The sequence below is a fragment of the Oncorhynchus gorbuscha genome, linkage group LG06 (genome assembly GCF_021184085.1).
Source record: "Oncorhynchus gorbuscha isolate QuinsamMale2020 ecotype Even-year linkage group LG06, OgorEven_v1.0, whole genome shotgun sequence".
NCBI lineage: Eukaryota > Metazoa > Chordata > Actinopteri > Salmoniformes > Salmonidae > Oncorhynchus > Oncorhynchus gorbuscha.
Window position 1 is genome coordinate 40367702 of NC_060178.1, and position 19904 is coordinate 40387605.

General features: G+C 44.0%; 2 protein-coding genes across 6 annotated transcripts in view; both read right to left on the reverse strand.

Annotated features, from left to right (window-relative positions):
- Positions 1–809, reverse strand: part of lat (linker for activation of T cells) — a 34941-nt gene extending 34132 nt beyond the window's left edge. Inside the window, exon 1 of the mRNA XM_046353262.1 lies at positions 442–809. The gene's annotated coding sequence lies outside the window, so the exon portion shown is untranslated. The remainder of the gene's footprint in view (positions 1–441) is intronic.
- A 1278-nt stretch (positions 810–2087) lies between these two features.
- On the reverse strand, positions 2088–18479 carry LOC124037956 (protein spinster homolog 1-like). 5 transcript variants are annotated; one of them, XR_006839282.1, is made up of 13 exons: positions 18171–18479; positions 14654–14872; positions 11805–12007; positions 9540–9691; positions 9338–9404; positions 8892–9034; positions 8488–8640; positions 7894–8083; positions 5124–5189; positions 4681–4779; positions 4388–4556; positions 4079–4212; positions 3460–3587 (listed from the first exon to the last, which is right to left on the reverse strand). XR_006839282.1 is itself a non-coding variant. In XM_046353264.1 (12 exons), the coding sequence occupies exons 2-12, from the start codon at positions 14862–14864 to the stop codon at positions 3517–3519; spliced, it is 1524 nt and encodes a 507-aa protein (XP_046209220.1). In that variant the 5' UTR covers positions 14865–14869; positions 18171–18473; the 3' UTR covers positions 2088–3516. The 5 variants fall into 5 exon arrangements, 4 of the variants coding, with proteins under 4 accessions (XP_046209220.1, XP_046209219.1, XP_046209222.1 ...); XM_046353264.1 differs by lacking the exon at positions 4079–4212 and having other exon boundaries at positions 2088–3587; positions 14654–14869; positions 18171–18473; XM_046353263.1 differs by lacking the exon at positions 4079–4212 and having other exon boundaries at positions 2088–3587; positions 18171–18473.
- Between the last annotated feature and the right edge of the window lie 1425 nt (positions 18480–19904).

The following is a 19904-nucleotide window of genomic DNA, read 5'->3' on the forward strand; positions in this document are numbered from 1 at the left end:
GATTTCCTGTATTTTCAAGTTAAAGAAAATACCAGCACACTCGTCTCACACTGTATGTGTAATCACACACACACACACACACACATTCTGTATTTCACATAATATCTAGTTCTGTGGCACAACACACAAAAGAAGATAACCTCAAGAACAGACACGAGTACAACGACACTACAGTGTGGTACCATAGGGCTGGTATTTACTTTTTTGCAGAACCTTGCTGCCTCTAAACCTTTTAATAGGTAGTGAGTTGAACACGAAAGGCCCCATAATTGTGACAAATGGTGGCGATTGTGTGTCACTTTTACTTTCTGAATTGAAACAGGATTGACCCCAACTCAGGTGAATACGTCAACAAGTTACTTCTTCAGTTCTAGCTTATTCTCTACTAACCTAGAGGTTAAGAAACTAGGCATAAAGTAGGAGTGGAGAGAGTTCTCTTACCGGCACGATTTGTGTAGATTCCCAACAGAGCGTTAGGTCGTAGGTCGCTGATGATCTGCCTGGTGGTCAATGAGACTGGTTCTAAACCGGAGGTCGAGTTCAGGCCGAGTTGATCCCAATCCAATCCCCAGACCAGCTCAGTCGTCAGCTACACTGAGATGCATCATTTTGGATCCATCTGATCTACAGTATACCATACCTCTGTTGCTCAAATCTCTGTCATACCACTCTCCCTATTTAACACTGTGTTTTCCACTCTGTCAGTTAACTGTAAGGAACCTTGACTATTGCAGCTTGACATAGGTATCTTCCTCGATGCGCCTTTCTGTCTGTACGGCCTGTTTAGTCGCCTCCTACTTCCCTTCCTCCCTCTTCTCATCAACTCTCCTACCCTGCCGTCATCTCAACCTCCCCCAATGTGCCTTTTTTCTATCCTTCTCACAATGTTGTTTCAGATCACCTCTCCCCACCACCGTAACTCTGATCTCGTCGCCTCCTCTCACAGAGAGATGAAACGCACATTCAAATACAGGGAATGACATGTGTTCAGTTCATGGTTCAAAATATGTACCATCCTCTAGTTCTAAATCCTATGCCGGGGTACCCCAAAGGTCTGTATTTGAACCAATGTATATGCTGTAGAGGGAACAGTATAATAATTGGCCAACATTCAGACCCTTGGCTATCATTTGGTCCATACAAGTCAATAATCAGTTATTGTCAACTGCTAATTGAGCTGTCAGTAATAATGCTTTATTTTTTAGTCAGAATGTAGAATCTGAAAGTCAACTCAGAAATGTAGCGAAAGTATACAACAGACATGGAATGGCAAATCACGACATGTGCCTCCTGTAGCTGTGTGTTCCCATCATCAGTGCACTCATTATTATTCTCTCCAGACAATCATTTTAGGGGAAATGTTTCCACCACTATAGATGCTCCTCTAGCAGATCGCCATCAGAAAAGCTGGTTGGCATGGCACCCACACATGTAAAATGACTGCCGGGTGCCTATATGGTAGTGTTGGGTACAGTGTTGCAGTTAGTGTTATCATCCTGGTTTAACTGCCAGAGGCTCTGAGAAGAAACTAGTTCTCAGAAGAACACAAAATGTCAAACTGCTCTGGACATACACACACACACACAGTCTCGCAGCAGCGTTAAGATTGAATAGTGTGAACTTTGCACAAGCGACCTGCTTTACCTCGCTCATCCCCCCCCCCCCAAACAGGAAACCACACCAACGGAAGGAAGCCGTGAGCTCCTCTCTCACTCCCCATCAAAGAGAGAGACTGTGTAGACAACTGAAAAAAAAACCAAGGTAGAGGTGGAATTCCTGTATAGAGAGGGGCAAAGGAGAGGGAGATGTCATAGGAGAGGGACGAGAGAGGGAAAGGTATAGAAAGGCTAAATGAAAGAGGCAAAGGAGAGGGACGAGAGAGGGAAAGGTATAGAAAGGCTAAATGAAAGAGGCTGCAGCTGCACTTGGTGTATTTGTGCAGCAGAGTATACAACCCTTCATTATAGCGTGGTTATGGGCTTTCAGGATCCAAGCTTCAAAGACACATTTATCACCTCTGCAACTGCAAAGCACCAAGTGACATATGCGCGGATACATAGAGAAATCATTCCATGAGTCATCTCGTCAACGGTCCATTCTCATCGTTTAATGTTTCAACGAAAGTTTTACATCAAATCAAATTCAAGTTAAAAACAGAACTAATTATTTTAAGGCTTCACTTTCCAAAATAACCAATACATTCTTTTAAAAAAAAGAAGAAATAATGTAACAATCGCCTTCATTAAAAAGGGATATCCATTTTCTTTAGACAATTAAACTGTAATAGACCCGATTTGATCTCCTGGTCGTTGTGACATCAGTGACTCTGGATTTTGTGACCTCATAAAGTACGCCTGACCGCCAGGATCATTCCATAAAAACACCAGTAATTGCAACAACAAAAAAAACACAAAAAAAAGAAGGGTCTTAATAAAGAAAACATAGATTTTCTTCTGTACCTGTCTGGAACAGACGTCTGTCCCTCCACCACGTTCTAGGTAGCTGAGGGACAAATCTAGTGTTATTATTATAATATACCAAACGGGTCTAAAAACAACAAGCATGATTAGGCTTAATCTGTTATAAATGCAACATCCCACAACCGATCGGTGGGTTTGGAGTACAATGCGGCCTGTGCCTGCCAACTCCCTTTTTTCCGGTTGGATACTGTATGTAGTAAGTAGTGGTTACACTGAACGAACAAGCATAATATTTACAGTCTTAAGTTTGTTGACGGGAGGATGACAGCACTGGTTGGAATGGCTTCGAAATGGACCGGTCGTAGTTATTCCGTGGCCAATCAGATCTCTGCGTTTCAGACCCAAGCAAGAAGCACAGCAACAGTAGTTGGGATGTAGTGGTTAGAAATCAATCAGAGCACTGGGGTGAAAAATATCCTGCCGGTTTTCCGCAGAGGTCTCTACCGTCGACATATAGTCCCCTGTGGGGTAACGGATGAGTGTCTGTCTAAGAGTGACACCCCTATCTGTGACCCTGTGACATATTGGCTGTAACAGGAGATAACTGGGGTGCACACATCGGAACGCAAAAAGGCTTTCTGCTTCTTTCTCTCCCTCGGGTAAAGTAGCTGCCTCTTCTGAAATTCTCTTTTGTGCGTTCTTCTATCCGGTCACCTCTTCCAGCCACAGAGGTTAGGCTTCCACTGTGGCTCTTTGACTTCCTGTTTACTACTCTGCATACATTTCTCATAAGCCACTTTGTCTCATGTTGTCATGCCAACACGTGAAGCCAATCAGAAGTGGAATATCTGATTGGTCACTACAAAAACACCAGGAAATGATGAGTGGAACAGTTTGGCAGCTCTGACTCTGCAATGTTCCTCAGCAGATAAAGGTGTTAAACCATATCACCTCAAATGTTACAAATAATAAATAGTCTCTGTATAGGGCATTGTCCAATTAAAGGCCCTAAATGTAAAAACACTGCTGCGTGATTGAAACAGGGACCAATCAGGGTGCAGCATATTCTACAGGAGCCTCCAACGTCCCTTTAATCTCAAATCAAAACGCTGGACACTGGCACCCTCGTGGACCTGCCGCTCTTCGGTACAACAATTGGTTCATCAACTGTTAGGGAAAGAAAATACAGGACAGTAAAATTAAAGCATTGTATATTGCTTATCAAGATGAACAGAATATGTGACCTGGTAATTTCTTCTAACTGTTGCAAGCCTCTCTCTGCTAACATCACCTGTGGTCTGTAAACTCATCTCTACCAGTCTCATCTGTGCTTGCTCACAACACTTTCTTTCACATATCTGTAGTTAGCAGGAGTAAGTGTTGGGCCAGCAGCATAGCACCCTGCATCCCACTGCAGGCTTGCCTCTGAAGCTAAGCAGGGTTGGTCCTGGTCAGTCCCTTGATAAGAGACCAGATGATGCTGGAAGTAGTGTTGGAGGGCCAGTAGGAGGCACATTTTCCTTTGGTCTATTTTTATTTATCCCAATGCCCCAGGGCAGTGATTGGGGACATTGCCCTGTGTAGGGTTCAGTCTTTAGGATGGGACATTAAATGCGTGGCCTGACCCTCTGTGGTCAGTAAAATCCCATGGTACTTACTGTAAGAGTAAAGGTGTAAACCCTGGTATACTGGCTCAATTCCCAAATCTGGCCCGCATACAATCATGGCCACCAAATCATCCCCAGCTTCCAATGGGCTCATTCATCCCCTGTAACTATTCCCCAGGTCATTGCTGTAAATGAAAATGTGTTCCCAGTCAACCTACCTGGTAAAGTATGAGATTTGTATTTTTTATTTTAAAGGCTCCTCATTGAATTTCACCACTTCACATGCATTCATAGTTAGCTTCACCTGTTGCTAATCTGGGGCCCAGGCACATAAACGTAGCTCCAAGTTTAGCCTCTCACCTGAGGGTGTGTAGTTTGCGGCACATTGACGGTCCTTCTCGATGAAAAGGGCAGTGGCCAGGAAGAAAGCCCCGCCCCCCACTGCCACAAAAGTGCATGTGAGGAGGGAGAGCTGCAGGGAGCGGAACTGCCACAGGTACGAGTCAGTCTGCTTCAGAGAGTCTGACACCTGAGGGAGGGAGGGAGGGAGGGGGGGGGGTCAGACAGTAAATGAGAATCATACTCTTTCTTTAGACAGGTGTGTGTATCAAATGTGTAGTTAGTTATGCATGCATAACAATCACGAGACATACCAGTCCTATGAGATAAGGACTCCCAGCATCTCCTAGCAGGTGAGAGAGAACGATCTGGAAGGCCTCAGCTGTGGCGCGACGCGTGGGGACCACCACGTACTGGGAAAGACAGAGGGAGAGTGGGGGGGGGGTAGGAAATAATTAGCAAATCAGCACAATTTAAAAGTAACCTAGAGGTTGGAAGGTCAAACATGTGCACTAAAGAGTCACATTACTTTAAAAATGTGGCTATTCATATATGCCGCTGACTTGGCATGATCTAAATTCCTCAACAGAAACCGAATCCATATTATCCAGTTAGTACACATTTTTGTTGTCGCCCCGGACGAGCACACCAGGTGAGTTTGATAAATTAGATCAGAAACATCTGCATATGGACATTGATTGAATAGGGCACAACCACCTTGCGTTTAGATAGGGGATTGTTATGCATCTGAACTCACTAGCAGGATGTCCGCTACGATGGCCCAGTTCATAGACAGGAAGGTCTCGCCCAGGAAGATAAACACCTGATCACAAAAAAAACTGGTTAGACTACCATTACCATACACTGGGGATACAAAGCCAACAGAGAGGAAAGCGTGTGTGTGAAAGACAGGCTGATCAGTCTTACCTACTACTTACTAAAACTGCATACTGTCTACTAATCATACTACATACTATTTATGCACTGTTCAGTAAAATCGAATGCAGATAGCAACACATGCTCCCGAGTGGCGCAGTGGTCTAAGGTACTGCATCTCATTTCTAGAGGCATCACTACAGACCCTGGTTCGATCCTGGGCTTGTATCACAACTAGCTGTGATCAGGAGTTCCATAGGGCGGCACATAATTGGCCCAGCGTCATCCGTTAGGGGAGGGTTTGGTTGGGGTAGGCAGTCATTGTAAAATAAGAATTTGTTCTTAAATGGCTAGCCTAGTTAAATTTCAAAAACATAACATACTAGACTCAGCCATATTGAGAATGAGTCATCTAATGTGCAATTGCGTTGACTCCTGCCATTTGTTTATTTTGGTACAGCGTGTTACTATATCTGTGTATCAGCTGTTGTCAAACAAGCATTTCTCTTCCTCAATATTGTGCAAAATTTAACGTACTTTCACACATTATCAATTCCATGTAAAAGTACCAACGTGAAGTCACTAGGAGCATATCAAATTGGGTGTTAAAATGAAAGCTAGTCTGAGAAAGTAAGGCATATATACACTGAACGTAAATACAAACGCAACATGTAGTGCCATGTTTCATAAGCTGAAATAGAAGATCCCAGAAACGTTCCATACACACAAAATGCTTATTTCGCTCAAATTTGGTACATAAGTGTTTACACACCTGTTAATGAGCATTTCTCCTTTGCCAAGATAATCAATCCACCTGACAGGTGTGGCATATGAATATGCTGATTAAACAGCATGATCATTACACAGGTGCACCTTGTACTGGGGACAATAAAATGCAACTAAAATGTGCAGTTGTCACACAATGCCACATATGTCTCAAGTTGAAGGTGCATGCAATTGGTATGCTGTCTGCAGGACTGTCCACCAGAGGTGTTGCCAGAGAATTAAAAATGTCATTTCTCTACTATAAGCCACCTCAAACATCGTTTTAAAGAATTTGGCAGAAAGTCCAACCGGCCTCACAACCACAACCATGCCAGCCCAGGACCTCGTCATACAGTTTCTTCACCTGTGGGATCATCTGACCAGCCACCCAGACAGCTGATGAAACTGTGGGTTTGCACAAATGAAGAATTTCTTCACAAACGGTCAGAAATCGCCTCAGGGAAGCTCATCTGCGTGCTCGTTGTGCTGACCAAGGTCTTGATCTGACTGCAGTTCGGTGCCGTAACAAACTTCAGTGGTCAAATGCTCACCTTAAATGGCCACTGGCACCCGGCCTAGTGTGCACTTCACAGATTAATCCCAGTTTCAACTGTACCGGGCAGACGGCAGACAGTGTGTATCAGTGGTGGTCAGCACCATGAGGATTTTTTTATTTTTTTATGAGCATGGCCTTATTTCTATTATTATCCTCTCACCTTCTCCCTTCTCTTGGAGACTTCAGTGCACAGCACAGCACTTCAGCTAACATAGTATCCCTCTCTGAATAGGCTGAGCTAGCTGCATTCACAGAAGTAACAAGTAAAAAAGGTAGACCTAACCATGTGTTTTTACATAATTTTCTTTCATACCAAATTGGTAGCAGAATAGCTGCAATTGAGTTGGCTACAATGGGAAATAATAGTAGTCACAAACCACAGTTGGTTTCACAAGTTTGGACAGGACAGTAGAGTAAGTAGTAGAGTATAGTATACAGTAGAGCACACAAGTTGAGTACACTATAATGTACTGAACTATCTGCACTCTACGGAGCTCTACCGTGCTGTACTCTCCAAACATAGACGTCTATGATTGGTTCAGATTTGGTGTGGTCTGGACCAACCAAATTTGGTCTGGTTCGGGGCTCATTAAAATAATATCCAGTGTGTAGAATAATACCCAAATATGCAAGAGAGAACATTGCATATTTGAACCTTTGTGTACCCATTTAGGATAAATCACCAAGAAGAGAATTTCTGTAGTACAGATCAGGGAACCATGATGAAATTCCGTTACCGGGTGTAAATCCACTTCACTTACTGTAGTTTGGCCGGTAGGGATATCCTTGTCTCATCGCGCACCAGCGACTCCTGTGGCGGGCCGGGCGCAGTGCGCGCTAACCAAGGTTGCCAGGTGCACGGTGTTTCCTCCGACACATTGGTGCGGCTGGCTTCCGGGTTGGATGCGCGCTGTTTTAAGAAGCAGTGCGGCTTGGTTGGGTTGTGTATCGGAGGACGCATGACTTTCAACCTTCGTCTGTCCCGAGCCCGTACGGGAGTTGTAGCGATGAGACAAGATAGTAGCTACTAAAAAAACAATTGGATACCACGAAATTGGGGAGAAAAGGGGGTAACATTTTTTTTAATTTTTTTTAAAGGTTTTGTAAAAATGTCAGTTGTTAATTGTTTAAAATAGTCCTTGTGCATAGATTTGTACAGTTTGTTAAACTTTGAAATCCATGGTTTTTGTTTGGTATACATTTTAAGTGAAAAATGTAAGTCTCAGTTCAGCTCCAGCACCGTGGAATTGTCCATACCCAAAATGCCTACTATTTAGAATGCAAGTATTCGGCCACGGCCACACAGAGCGGGAGATGGGTGTTGGCTTACGTAGGTGGCAGTGGGGCTGGCCTGAGCGAAGACTATGGCGAGGTAGAGGAAGGGCGCTGAGAGCAGGAGTCCTAGAGCACACACCAGGGGGTCAGCCTTTGGGGTCCTCAACCTCAGCCTCCTACTGACCTCTGCACCACTGGCCACACCCAGGATCCCCGACACAACTGTGATGATGCCAAAGTACAGGCTGCGGAGGGAGAGAGTGAGAAGGGTTTATAACATTCAATTGGAAACATTTGTTTACCCTTGCCGACTCATCTGTGTGGTTTTTGATTGACAATTGACTATTTCCTGATAAACTGAATTCCTTTGACAGCGAAAGTTTGATGTCTATTCTCTACTGCTGCTCTTTATTCACTGACTTGTACTGTCATCCCAAACCGTTGCAGTCATCAGGAGTCGAGTGTAGAAGTGGTAACAACGTTGTGATGATTCAATCTTATCCTGTAATTGCAGGGGAGTCTGATGATCCCTTAACATTCTGACTGATTATAAAGTGTCTTTGTTCAGCACCTAGTTCCTGTGTGTGTGTGTTACCTGTCGGACGTTTGTGCGTCACCTGTTGGATGTTGGTGTGAGCCTGTGTGTTACCTGTCGGAGGTGTCGCAGGGCGCCTTAATGCAGGGGGGCCTTTCTCCGGTGAAGACAGCAGCTCTGAAGAGGAAGGCCGGGGCCCAGAGTGCCAAGGAGCCAGTCACAAAGGCCACTGCTGTGAAGCCAAACGTAGACAACACAAAGCTGGGGCTGCACACATAGACACAAACAAATATCTTGGTTTGATAACTCTTCTGTAAGACCAACGATACACTATAATTGTGCAATGAATACAGAGCTATAGAGATATGGGCAAAACATAGTGGACTATTATAGGGAACATGGGTGTCATTTCAAGTAGTGCACAATATAGAAAATAGGATATGATACTCAGCTCTGGTCAAATGTAGTTCTCTACACAGGGATATCATTTGACACTGGGCTTGTGATGGTGGACATACTTTCTGCAAAGGGCCTTCATGTCACCCAGCCAGCTGGTCCTTTGGAGGGTGTGCTCCGGTCGGGCCTCGATAGCACCCCTCTTCGGCTCTTTCACCACGAACAGAAGCAACACCACCGCTACCAGTCCTAACGCAGGAGTCACCTAAGGGGAAAAAACACAATTTTAATGGCATAATTGATGTTTCTGATACGGACAGATAGAACTAAAACATGGACACATTGAATTTTTAAGTCAGATGACCAGCTGGCTGGGTGACGTGCCTTTATGCATTTTTGTTTTATTCCCTTTATGGTTGAGAGTGCATGTATTTTGAGAAACATGTGTGTTAATAATAATAATAATAATAATAATAATAAATGCCATTTAGCAGACGCTTTTATCCAAAGCGACTTATGTTGAGATGCATGTATAATATCCAATAGCTCAGGGGATTTGATAACTCACCCGCAGGGCCCAATGCCAGTCCCCTGCCATGTCATCAACCTTTGACCCCACGATGTAGCCCAGACCACTGAGGAAGGAAGGACAATGGAACAAACATTCACCACAGGGTCAATTGGCTCCTACTCTTAACACATAATCCAAGACAGATAACAAAGATGGACAGATTTATACATTAGTAGGTGTGTATGTTCTATGACCCCACCTGCCCACTGGAATGGCAAAATAGAAGACAGAGAGCATCTGCGTCCTCCTCTCCTTGACGTACAGGTCAGCGATGATGGTTGGGGCGATAGTGGAATAACTGGCCTCCCCAACCCCCACAAGACCACGTGTCAACAACAGGAGCCAGAAATACTGACAGGATGAATGGTGGAGAGAGGGGGAAGAAAATAACATTCCTTCAGGTTAAGATTTTACTTTAATTTAAAATCAGGGGAGCCCATTGAGGCCAGGTTCTCATTTTCAATGGTGCCCCGAGGACAACAAATTCAACACAAACACAAACATAAAATATCTATTCACAGCATCATTGGAATGAGCTTGTTGTCATTGCAGGCGATCTCAACGCTGTGCGTTACAGGGAAGACATCCTCCTCCCTCATGTGGTACCCTTCCTGCAGGCTCATCCTGACATGACCATCTAGCATGACAATGGCACTAGCCATACTGCTCGTTCTGTAGGTGACTTCCAAGTCAGGAATGTCAAGTGTTCTGCCATGGCCAGCAAAGAGCCCGGATCTCAATCCCCTTGAGCACGTCTGGGACCTGGGACCTGTTGAATCGGAGGGTGGGGGCTAGGGCCATTCCCCCCCACAAATGTCTGGGAACTTGCAGGTGCCTTGGTGGAATAGTGGGGTAACATCTCATAGCAAGAACTGGCAAATCTGATGCAGTCCATGAGGAGGAGATGCACTGCAGTATTTAATGTTGCTGTTGTTGACCCCCCCCCCCTTTGTTGAGGGACACATTATTCAATTTCTGTTAGTCACATGTCTGTGGAACTTGTTCAGTTTATGTCTCAGTTGTTGAATCTTATGTTCATACAAATATTTACACACGCAGTTAACAGTGAGAGGACGTTTCTTTTTTTGTATATATTGTTTTTTAAATCATGAAAAACTGCAGGTTAATAAACACAATTTAAAAAAAAAATTTACCCCCCTTTCTCCCCAATTCCTTGATATCCAATTACGATCTTGTCTCATTGCTGCAACTAGTTCCGCAACAGGCTCGGGAGAGGCGAAGGTCGAGTAATACGCCCTCCGAAACATGACCTGCCAAACCGAGCTCCTTAACACCCACCCGCTTAACCCGGAAGCCAGTCGCACCAATGTGTCTCAGGAAACACCATTCAACTGACTACCAACGTCAGCCTGCAGGCGCCCGGCCCGCCAGCAGGAGTCGCTAGAGCGTGATGAGCCAAGTAAAGCCCCCCAGGCCAACCCAGAGGACGCTGGACCAATTGTGCTCCGCCCTACAGGACTCTCGGTCACGGCCAGTTGTGACACAGCTTGGGATCGAACCCGGGTCTGTAGTGACGCCTTAACCACTGCAGTGTCTTAGACCGCTGCGCCACTCAGGAGGCCCAGCTATTCACAGTTAATAAAAACAAAAATACTCTGACTTAACAAATTCAACACAGACTTCTAAACTGCCACCAGGGAATCAAGATGCAGGGAGTTCTGCAGGTTATTATTTAAAAAATGGGCGGCATTAAAACTGAAGGCGAATTTACCTAATTCAGTGGAGACCCGCAGCTCACGTCTCTTCACACACGGAGACAGACAGACAAGCAGGCAGACAGACACAGAAAGTTTAAGAGTTGTCACACAGATTTACAGTCCGTTGTCAAGTCATTTTCACTGTCTGAAAACCAGGGCATGGGCCTAGAGGTCTTCACATGTCCAAAAAGTTGGATCCGTTCCGAAATGGATCCGTGGCTCTCCCACCAGACTCGATAAGCACACAAATATTTTCCAAAAAACGGAGACCATTCCGAATTAACCCAAGGTCAGTGGGACCAATTCTGAAAAGTACTGTGGAAAGCAGACTCAAACAGACCTGTGCTGGTTCGGATCCAAAGACCCGTTCAGATCCAAGAGAAAGAAACCAACTGGGCGCTGCCAGCACCATCAATAAACAAGCGATATTGTCCAAATTATCCACAGTTACGTGTCCTTAAAAACTGGCTATAACAAATGACAAAAAAAAAAAAAGTTTTGTTTCGATGTGGAACATATTCCCAAATTTATAGTTCCTAAAACAATAGTCAGAAATTAGGGAGAGACTTTTAATTATAGAAGAATGGAGTAACCTTTTCAACGCTAGTTAAGGATACTATAGTTATCAAGTTTCACATTGGATTTATTAACTGAAAAAAAAAAGCAACAGTAAGGAACGATATAAAACGTAACTTTTTGGAGATTCAAAACAGTTTTAATTTGCTGGTCAGAACAGTGTAACTCACGTCTCTGGGCATGTAGGAGCTGGCAAGAGTCACCACGGACCAGAAGCCGATGCCCACACTCATGATCACCTTCCTGTTGTACCGGTCACCCAGGTAACCAAAGACAGGAGCCAGGAACATGTAGCTGCAGATGAAGACTGTTTGTAGCAGCCCCGACTTCCCATCATTGATCCCAAAGTACTGCTCAATGTCGGGCAGAACACCTAAACAAGACAGAGATGGACCTGTTATATGGAATATGGGAAATTACTTATTGGGGTTATGATAGTATAATCCAACATGCTTTTTAGGAGTTGCCTATGCTTCTGTGAAATTATCATAATATATAACTCTTAAAAAGGTCCTGTCAAAATCATGTTTTTCATCAAATTTGATGACATTTAGATGAAACCAGAACAAAGTAGGATGACCAAACTATAAAAGATTGCTGTTGCTTTTACAATGATAAAGTTTGATCAGAAAGTTAATCACATATAGCCTAATTTTAATAAACCATGGTAACATCTTATTATCTTACCCATCTTAAATACGTACAGCCTTGTAACTGTCATCGCAGAAGGCGTGTTGGCAGAGTTGCGTGGTTTAGATTGGTACAAGAACACCAAAATTTGACTTCAGTGTGTCAGCAAATATAATTAGAGGCTAGCTAAGTCTTCAGCAAGCATAGAACAAGAGGGGGAAGGGCTGCCCAAAACTGACAGATGTCATTATATTGAGACATTCCAATTGGAAGATCCATACAAATTTCTGGACATCATTGATGTCATATATTAACATTGTTTGATAGTCAATATACATGTATTTAATTAAATGTATTCAGACCTCACCTTGTAAAGTTTCAACTGAAATTGTCCAAGATGAATTGGCTAGCTACAGTTGAAGTCGGAAGTTTACATACACCTTAGCCAAATACATTTAAACTCATTTTCACAATTCCTGACATTTAATCCTAGTAACAATTCCCCGTCTTAGGTCAGTTAGGATCACCACTGTATTTTAAGAATGTGAAATGTCAGAATAATCGTAGAGAGAATGATTTATTTCAACTTTTATTTCTTTCATCACATTCCCAGTGGGTCAGAAGTTTACATATACTCAATTAGTATGTGGTAGCATTGCCTTTAAATGGTTTAACTTGGGTCAAACGTTTCAGGTAGCCTTCCACAATATGTTGTGTGAATGTTGGCCCATTCCTCCTGACAGAGCTGGTGTAACTGAGTCAGGTTTGTAAGGCCTCCTTGCCCGCACATGCTTTTTCAGTTCTGCTCACAAATGTTCTATAGGATTGAGGTCAGGGCTTTGTCATGGCCACTCCAATACCTTGACTTTGTTGTCCTTAAGCCATTTTGCCACAACTTTGGAAGTATGCTTGGGGTCATTGTTAAGTTAACTATCACTGACATCTTGAGATGTTGCTTCAATATATCCACATAATATTCCTGCCTCATGATGCCATCTATTTTGTGAAGTGCACCATTCCCTCCTGCAGCAAAGCACCAACACAACATGACGCTGCCACCCCCGTGCTTCACGTTTGGGATGGTGCTTCACGGTTGGGATGGTGCTCCACAGCTTGCAAGCTTCCCCCTTTTCCCTCCAAATATAACGATAGTCATTATGGCTAAACAGCTCTATTTTTGTTCCATCAGACCAGAGGACATTTCTCCAAAAAGTACGATCTTTGTCCCCATGTGCAGTTGCAACCGGTAGTCTGGCTTTTTTTAATGGCAGTTTTGGAGCAGTGGGTACTTCCTTGCTGAGCGGCCTTTCGGGTTATGTCGACATAGGACTCGTTTTACTGTGGATATAGATGCTTGAGGAAGCAGCTACAAAAGCATCTTCACAAGGTCCTTTGCTGTTGTTCTGGGATTGATTTGAACTTTTCGCACCAAAGTACATTCATCTCTGGGAGACAGAATGCATCTCCTTCCTGAGCGGTACGACGGCTGCATGGTCCAATGGTGTTTATACTTGCGTACTATTGTTTGTACAGATGAACGTGGTACCTTCAGGCGTTTGAAAATTGCTCCTAAGGATGAACCAGACTCATGGAGGTCTACAATTCTTTTTCTGAGGTCTTGGCTGATTTCTTTTGATTTTCCCATGATGTCAAGCAAAGAGGCACTGAGTACACCTCCAATTGACTCAAATTATTAGCCTATCAGAAGATTCTAAAGCCATGAGATAATTTTCTGGAATTTTCCAAGCTGTTTAAAGGCAGTCAACTATTTACAGATGAGCTGTGTAAAGGTGCAGTGATCGGAAAGCTGCTCTGACAGCTAATGCTTAAAGTTAGCGAGGGAGATAAGTCTCCAGCTTCAGTGACTTTTGCAATTCGTTCCAGTCATTGGTAGCAAGAGAACTGGAAGGAAAGGAGGCCAAAGCAGGTGTTGGCTTTGGGGATGACCAGTGAAATATACCTGATGGAGCACGTGCTACGGGTGGGTGTTGCTATGGTGACCAGTGAGTTGAGATAAGGCGGGGCTTTACCGAGCAAAGACTTATAGATGACCTGGAGCCAGTGGGTTTGGTGTTTTCAAAAGAACCTCCAGTCAACGTGAGCTCCCTGCCCACTCAATCTTTTCAGACTTCCTGGTAGTTTGACATGAGAGAAAAACATGTAACATAAAAAGAAAAAGAAATTGACGTATCTAAATCTGGAAAAAAGATAATGGGTGATGTTTAAGTCACGCATAAGGCTATTTTACATGGGATTCAGAATGACTGTTCGGGACCTTTAAAGGTGAGGACCAATATCTAAACACTTATGATATGTAGTTCCCCTTTAAAGAAATGTTAGGTGAGCATTGGGTTTGGTCAATTTTGGTGTAACGCTAGATCGTCCATACCAGCCACGGTGAACCTGTCCATGTAGTTGAGCAGGTTGATGAAACACAGGACGATAACAGTGAACACCGATCTCATGCTGGACACGCCGCTGGCTGGCTCTTCCACTTCCCGGTGCTGGCTGGGCCCCGCACCAGGCTCTTCTGAGCCTTCCGCCTCGCTGTCATCAGAGAAGAAGGGCGTGGTGTCAGAGGTGGGGTCAGCTAGAGACATCACAGCTGCTGGAGAGAACAAGGAAAGAAAACTGAATGAGAAGGCCATTTTTGGGTCAAAACAGTAGGCACCTGGAGTTAAATGGAACTCGCATGCAAAGAGTTCTCTGGCAGAAACAAAGGAGGGAAAATAAGGAAAAAGTCGAAAGGAAAAATACCTAAATGAATGGCAGAGACACAAAGGTCCAAATGCATTTCAAAAGTATGTCATTGTAAAACCAAAGCAAATTTGAGTGGTTTGGTGGTGTTATTCAGCTGAAGGGAAAGCAATGTAATTTAGAGCCAGGGGAACAAGACAGTCAGAGACAATGTGGGAGAAGGGGGCAGTATAGCAATGCAGTCTTGTGATGTATGCTAACGAAACTAACTTACTGTCATGTGAGCATGGACAGCACATGTCTGAATGTGTGTGTGCATTTGTATCAGCAAGAATGGAGGCTGTTTAGAAAGAGTAGGTGAGGAATCTCAGGTAATGAAAATTACCAGAGAGAGAACGACGAGTTAGGGCTTGAGTATGGTTTCCAATTTCCTGAAGTGTTTTTCAACGTCACACAAAGGCTAACTCTAGGTGGTCACCAGACAAGGGTCAATTTGTGCTGACAGGCAGGCTAATACACGAACATCCTCTTCAAACAAAAAGCTAAACTGTTCATAATTAACCACAAAACTATGTCTAGAGGAGAGGGTTAAAATGCTTCATCTGTTTACAGATTGCTACATAAAATACCAATATGATTCTGATCGATACTTGAACTTAGCAAGTTATCTAGTTTGAGCAAGGTTCCATTGACATCTTTGTAAGCTTGCAGAAGTAGACATTATGTAGTTACCAGTTAGCTGGCTACTGTTACGTGATTGCTGGACACAGAGGTAAAGACACTTCAACGGATATTTGCGTTTTCAAACCTCAATAGCTTTCAAACCACAGACTCCAAATAAGTGTCATGATGTTGGAAAAATTGCGCACTATATTGCACAGGTCTTATTTTCACAATTTGGAGATTAATTCGCTTTCCAAAGCTAATAAACATATGGAAATGTGAGCCGCATTTTGTATTCCTAGTTTAATTAGGGAGCGTAATCAAAATACAAACTTTTACAGTCAAATTTCAATAGCTCCTTGGTAATGTGACCTACTGACCTCAAACTCATTTCAGAATGTCCACGGTACAAGGGCACAAGGCGAGACCCAAATGCAGGCACAGGAGGCAGATGGTTGAGCTCCGATATTTATTATAACAAAGGGAGTAGGTAAAAGGCAGGTCGGGGACAGGCGTGAGTTCATAAACCAGGTCAGAGTCCAAACAGTACCAGGCGATAGGCATTCTTAAGGTGAGGCCAGGCAGGGGTCAGAAACCAGATCAGAGGCCCAAACAGTACAAGGGGATAGGCATGCTGGTAGTCAGAACAGTCAGGCAGGCGGGTGGGGGGGGTTGGGTCCGGTGGTTGGCGGCGGCAACTCTGGACGCATGCCAGGCCCTTTTCGCAGATCTCCCCAGCTACGGCGCTCGCTGGCCCCACACATTGTAGGTGGGGAGGTCTCCTCTACGCTCACTAGACTTGAGGCGGAGACTTGGCCATTGGCCCTGCAGTGATAGGGCATTGCATGGATCTTGCTCATGCCCTATGACGTGGGGAGCAGTATCTCAAGCTTGTCTGGGGAGGGGGGCCTACATCTGATGTGGGTAGTACCATCCACGGCCATTGATTTGCTACTGAACCATAAAACGGACAGAAGAAGCCTAGGTTCCCACTAGGCACAGATCACAATGTCAAGTTGATGAAATTCAAAGGTTGCTTCTTCCGACACCCAGTTGATGGTGCCGCTAGGTACTGCGAGGGGTATTTGGTTCTCAACCCTATAAGTATTGCACTGGCACTTGATGTCGATTGGGTGTGAAGAAACAGTTGAAGTCCACAGAAGGTTAGTAGCGGCAAATGATGTCCAGTTTGTAAGACCGAAAAGCCTGTGATGATACCACCGGGCGTTACTCAGGGGCTGGGGGCAGCACTCAGGCTGTGGAGGTTGGAGACTTAGTCTCTTAGCTGATAAAAGCGGGCAGGTCACCAGGTGCACAGAGCTCGTTTCAGGTTACCAGGTGCATAAGGAGGCCTCCATCAAGGTAGGGGACACTCCGAGTCCAAGCAGGGGCGTCCAGGCTATTAGTCTGTGAGCAGAAAAAAATGGGCGGGTCACCAGCAGCACAGAGCCTTTTATGGGTTACCAGGTGCACATGGTTCCTGACAGCAGGACTATAGACGTTTTAGTAATTCCAGGGAGTAAGCGATACTCTAAGGCCAAGGGAGAGGGATGGTGAATGAGTAGGGAGAGTAGGTGTGGAGGCCTGGAGGTCTGTAGTTCCAGGGAGTAAGCTATTCACTCTCAGGCCCAGGGAGGAGGCAGGCAGGGAGTGTAGACCTAGAAGCCAGGAGGTCAGGAAGGCCCCAGAGAGAAGGCCGAAGTGAATAGGTGTGTGAGTGACACTGTCCTTCAGGGGGGCAGAGCAGGGAAATTAATGTAAAATTGTGTGAGTTGAAAATGGACCAACCTAAAGGGTGTGCAACGTGTAGGCTCACTAACTGAACATTCCAAACCTTGTTTGAAGTCAGTAGGTCACATGATCAAGGAGCTATTGAAATGAGAAACATTGAATGTATAAATGCATGAGATAAATGGGCAAACTAAAGGGTGCCCACTGAGTGTACATTCTGAACTTTGTTTGAAGTCAGGTCACATGACCAAAGAGCTATTGACATTCAAAAATGTAAATAAATCATTGAAATTTGTGAAAGACAAGAGACAACAAAAAGAGTGTGTGCAATGTGTGTCTATGCCATCGGGTTAGCTAGAACCAGTTTTAAACGTTTTAGGAGTAATTGAAATTTGACATTTTTGAATATGTCACCATGTTGACGGTCCCTAACTGCTGTTGGTGATAAACTACAGGCGAATATCCAACCTGAAACTGTCTTTACCTTCGGGTTGCTGGACAGCAAATTATGTAGTTAAATAGCAAATCCTATCCTATCATTATGGGACCTTGGTTGGTTAGCTTGTTGCTAGTAACCAGTGTGACACCGTATACAATTACCAAACACCTTGTTAGCTGGCTAACAAAACTAAAGCTACCTAACATATTTTGTCATTCGATGTCAGTACGTTGCTAATACTCTGTAAAGAATGTATCCCATACCTAGCAGCCCAGCAGCAGTATAATATTGCCAACTCTCGTATACTTTGAAAACACATGTCCATAATACCTGTGAGTCTCATAGCTACTTTTTGTTATTGTTTAACGGTCGTTACCTGGTAGCTGGTCAACTCAGTGATGAGACGAGGTTATCGGTCTCGGGTCCTGTGTTGATGTCAGATATGCTCTTGGACGTTATGCCATTAGCTTAAACACGAGCGTCAACATGTCTTGATGCTCTCTGAAAAACTGGTCGGACGAAGGTAAACCGTTATGTTTTTATGAGGCGCAGCTAGGTTCTTCTTTCCTTATCGCGGCGCAGCCATGTTGAAATAGTATCCAACTTCCGCACCTTACTCACATGACTTATTACAACACCACCTCCGTTGGAAATCGACCAACAATGAAACTGATACCAGTGAGTGAATAGATATGAGAGAAACAAGTCCTTTTATTGGCAAATAGTCAAAGTACATAGTTGCATTTTTCCTAGCCTCAACCAATGATGTTAAAAATCATTGGCTTCAACCGACCCTGGTGTGGTGAGATAACAGTCATTGTGCAGACGTTAATTCCAGAGGCCGTTTGGAACTCCGTAGTGAGTGTTGCAACCAAGGATAGAATATTTTTATGCGATTCAGCACTCGGCGGTCCGGTTCTGTGAGCTTGTGCGGCCTACCACTTCGTGACTGAGCTGTTGTTGCTCCTATAAATTACCACCCCACAATAACAGCACTTACAGTTGATCGGTGAGGTTCTAGTAGGGCAGAAATTTGATGAACTGACTTGTTGGAAAAGTTGCATCCTATGACGGTGCCACGTTGAAAGTCATTGAGCTCTTCAGTAAGGCCCCAATGTTTGTCTATGGAGATTGCATGGCTGTATGCTCAATTTTATACACCAGTCAGCAACGGGTGTGGCTGAAATATGGGGCGGCAAGTAGCCTAGTGGTTAGAGCGTTGGATTAGTAACCTAAAGGTTTCAAGATCGAATACGTGAGCAGACAAGGTAACCCGCTGTTACTAGGCCCTTATTGAAATTAATAATTTGTTCTTAACTGAGTTAAATGAAGGTTTTTTAAAAATGGCCGAAGGGGTGTCCACATACTTTGGTGTATATACAGTGGGGCAAAAAAAGTATTTAGTCAGCCACCAATTGTGCAAGTTCTCCCACTTAAAAAGATGAGAGAGGCCTGTCATTTTCATCATAAGTACACTTCAACTATGATAGACAAAATAAATTTTAAAAATCCAGAAAATCACATTGTAGGATTTTTAATGAATTTATTTGCAAATTATGGTGGAAAATAAGTATTTGGTCACCTACAAACAAGCAAGATTTCTGGCTCTCACAGACCTGTAACTTCTTCTTTATAAGAGGCTCCTCTGTCCTCCACTCATTGCCTGTATTAATGGCACATGTTTGAACTTGTTATCAGTATAAAAGACCTGTCCACAACCTCAAACAGTCACACTCCAAACTCCACTATGGCCAAGACCAAAGAGCTGTCAAAGGACACCAGAAACAAAATTGTAATATAATAATAATATATGCCATTTAGCAGATGCTCAACTTGCACCAGGCTGGGAAGACTGAATCTGCAATAGGTAAGCAGCTTGGTTTGAAGAAATCAACTGTGGGAGCAATTATTAGGAAATGGAAGACATACAAGACCACTGATAATCTCCCTCGATCTGGGGCTCCACGCAAGATCTCACCCTGTGGGGTCAAAATGATCACAAAAACAGTGAGCAAAAATCCCAGAACCACACAGGGGGATCTAGTGAATGACCTGCAGAGAGCTGGTGTAACAGTACTCTTCTGGCGTTGTGTACAATCAGTCATCGACA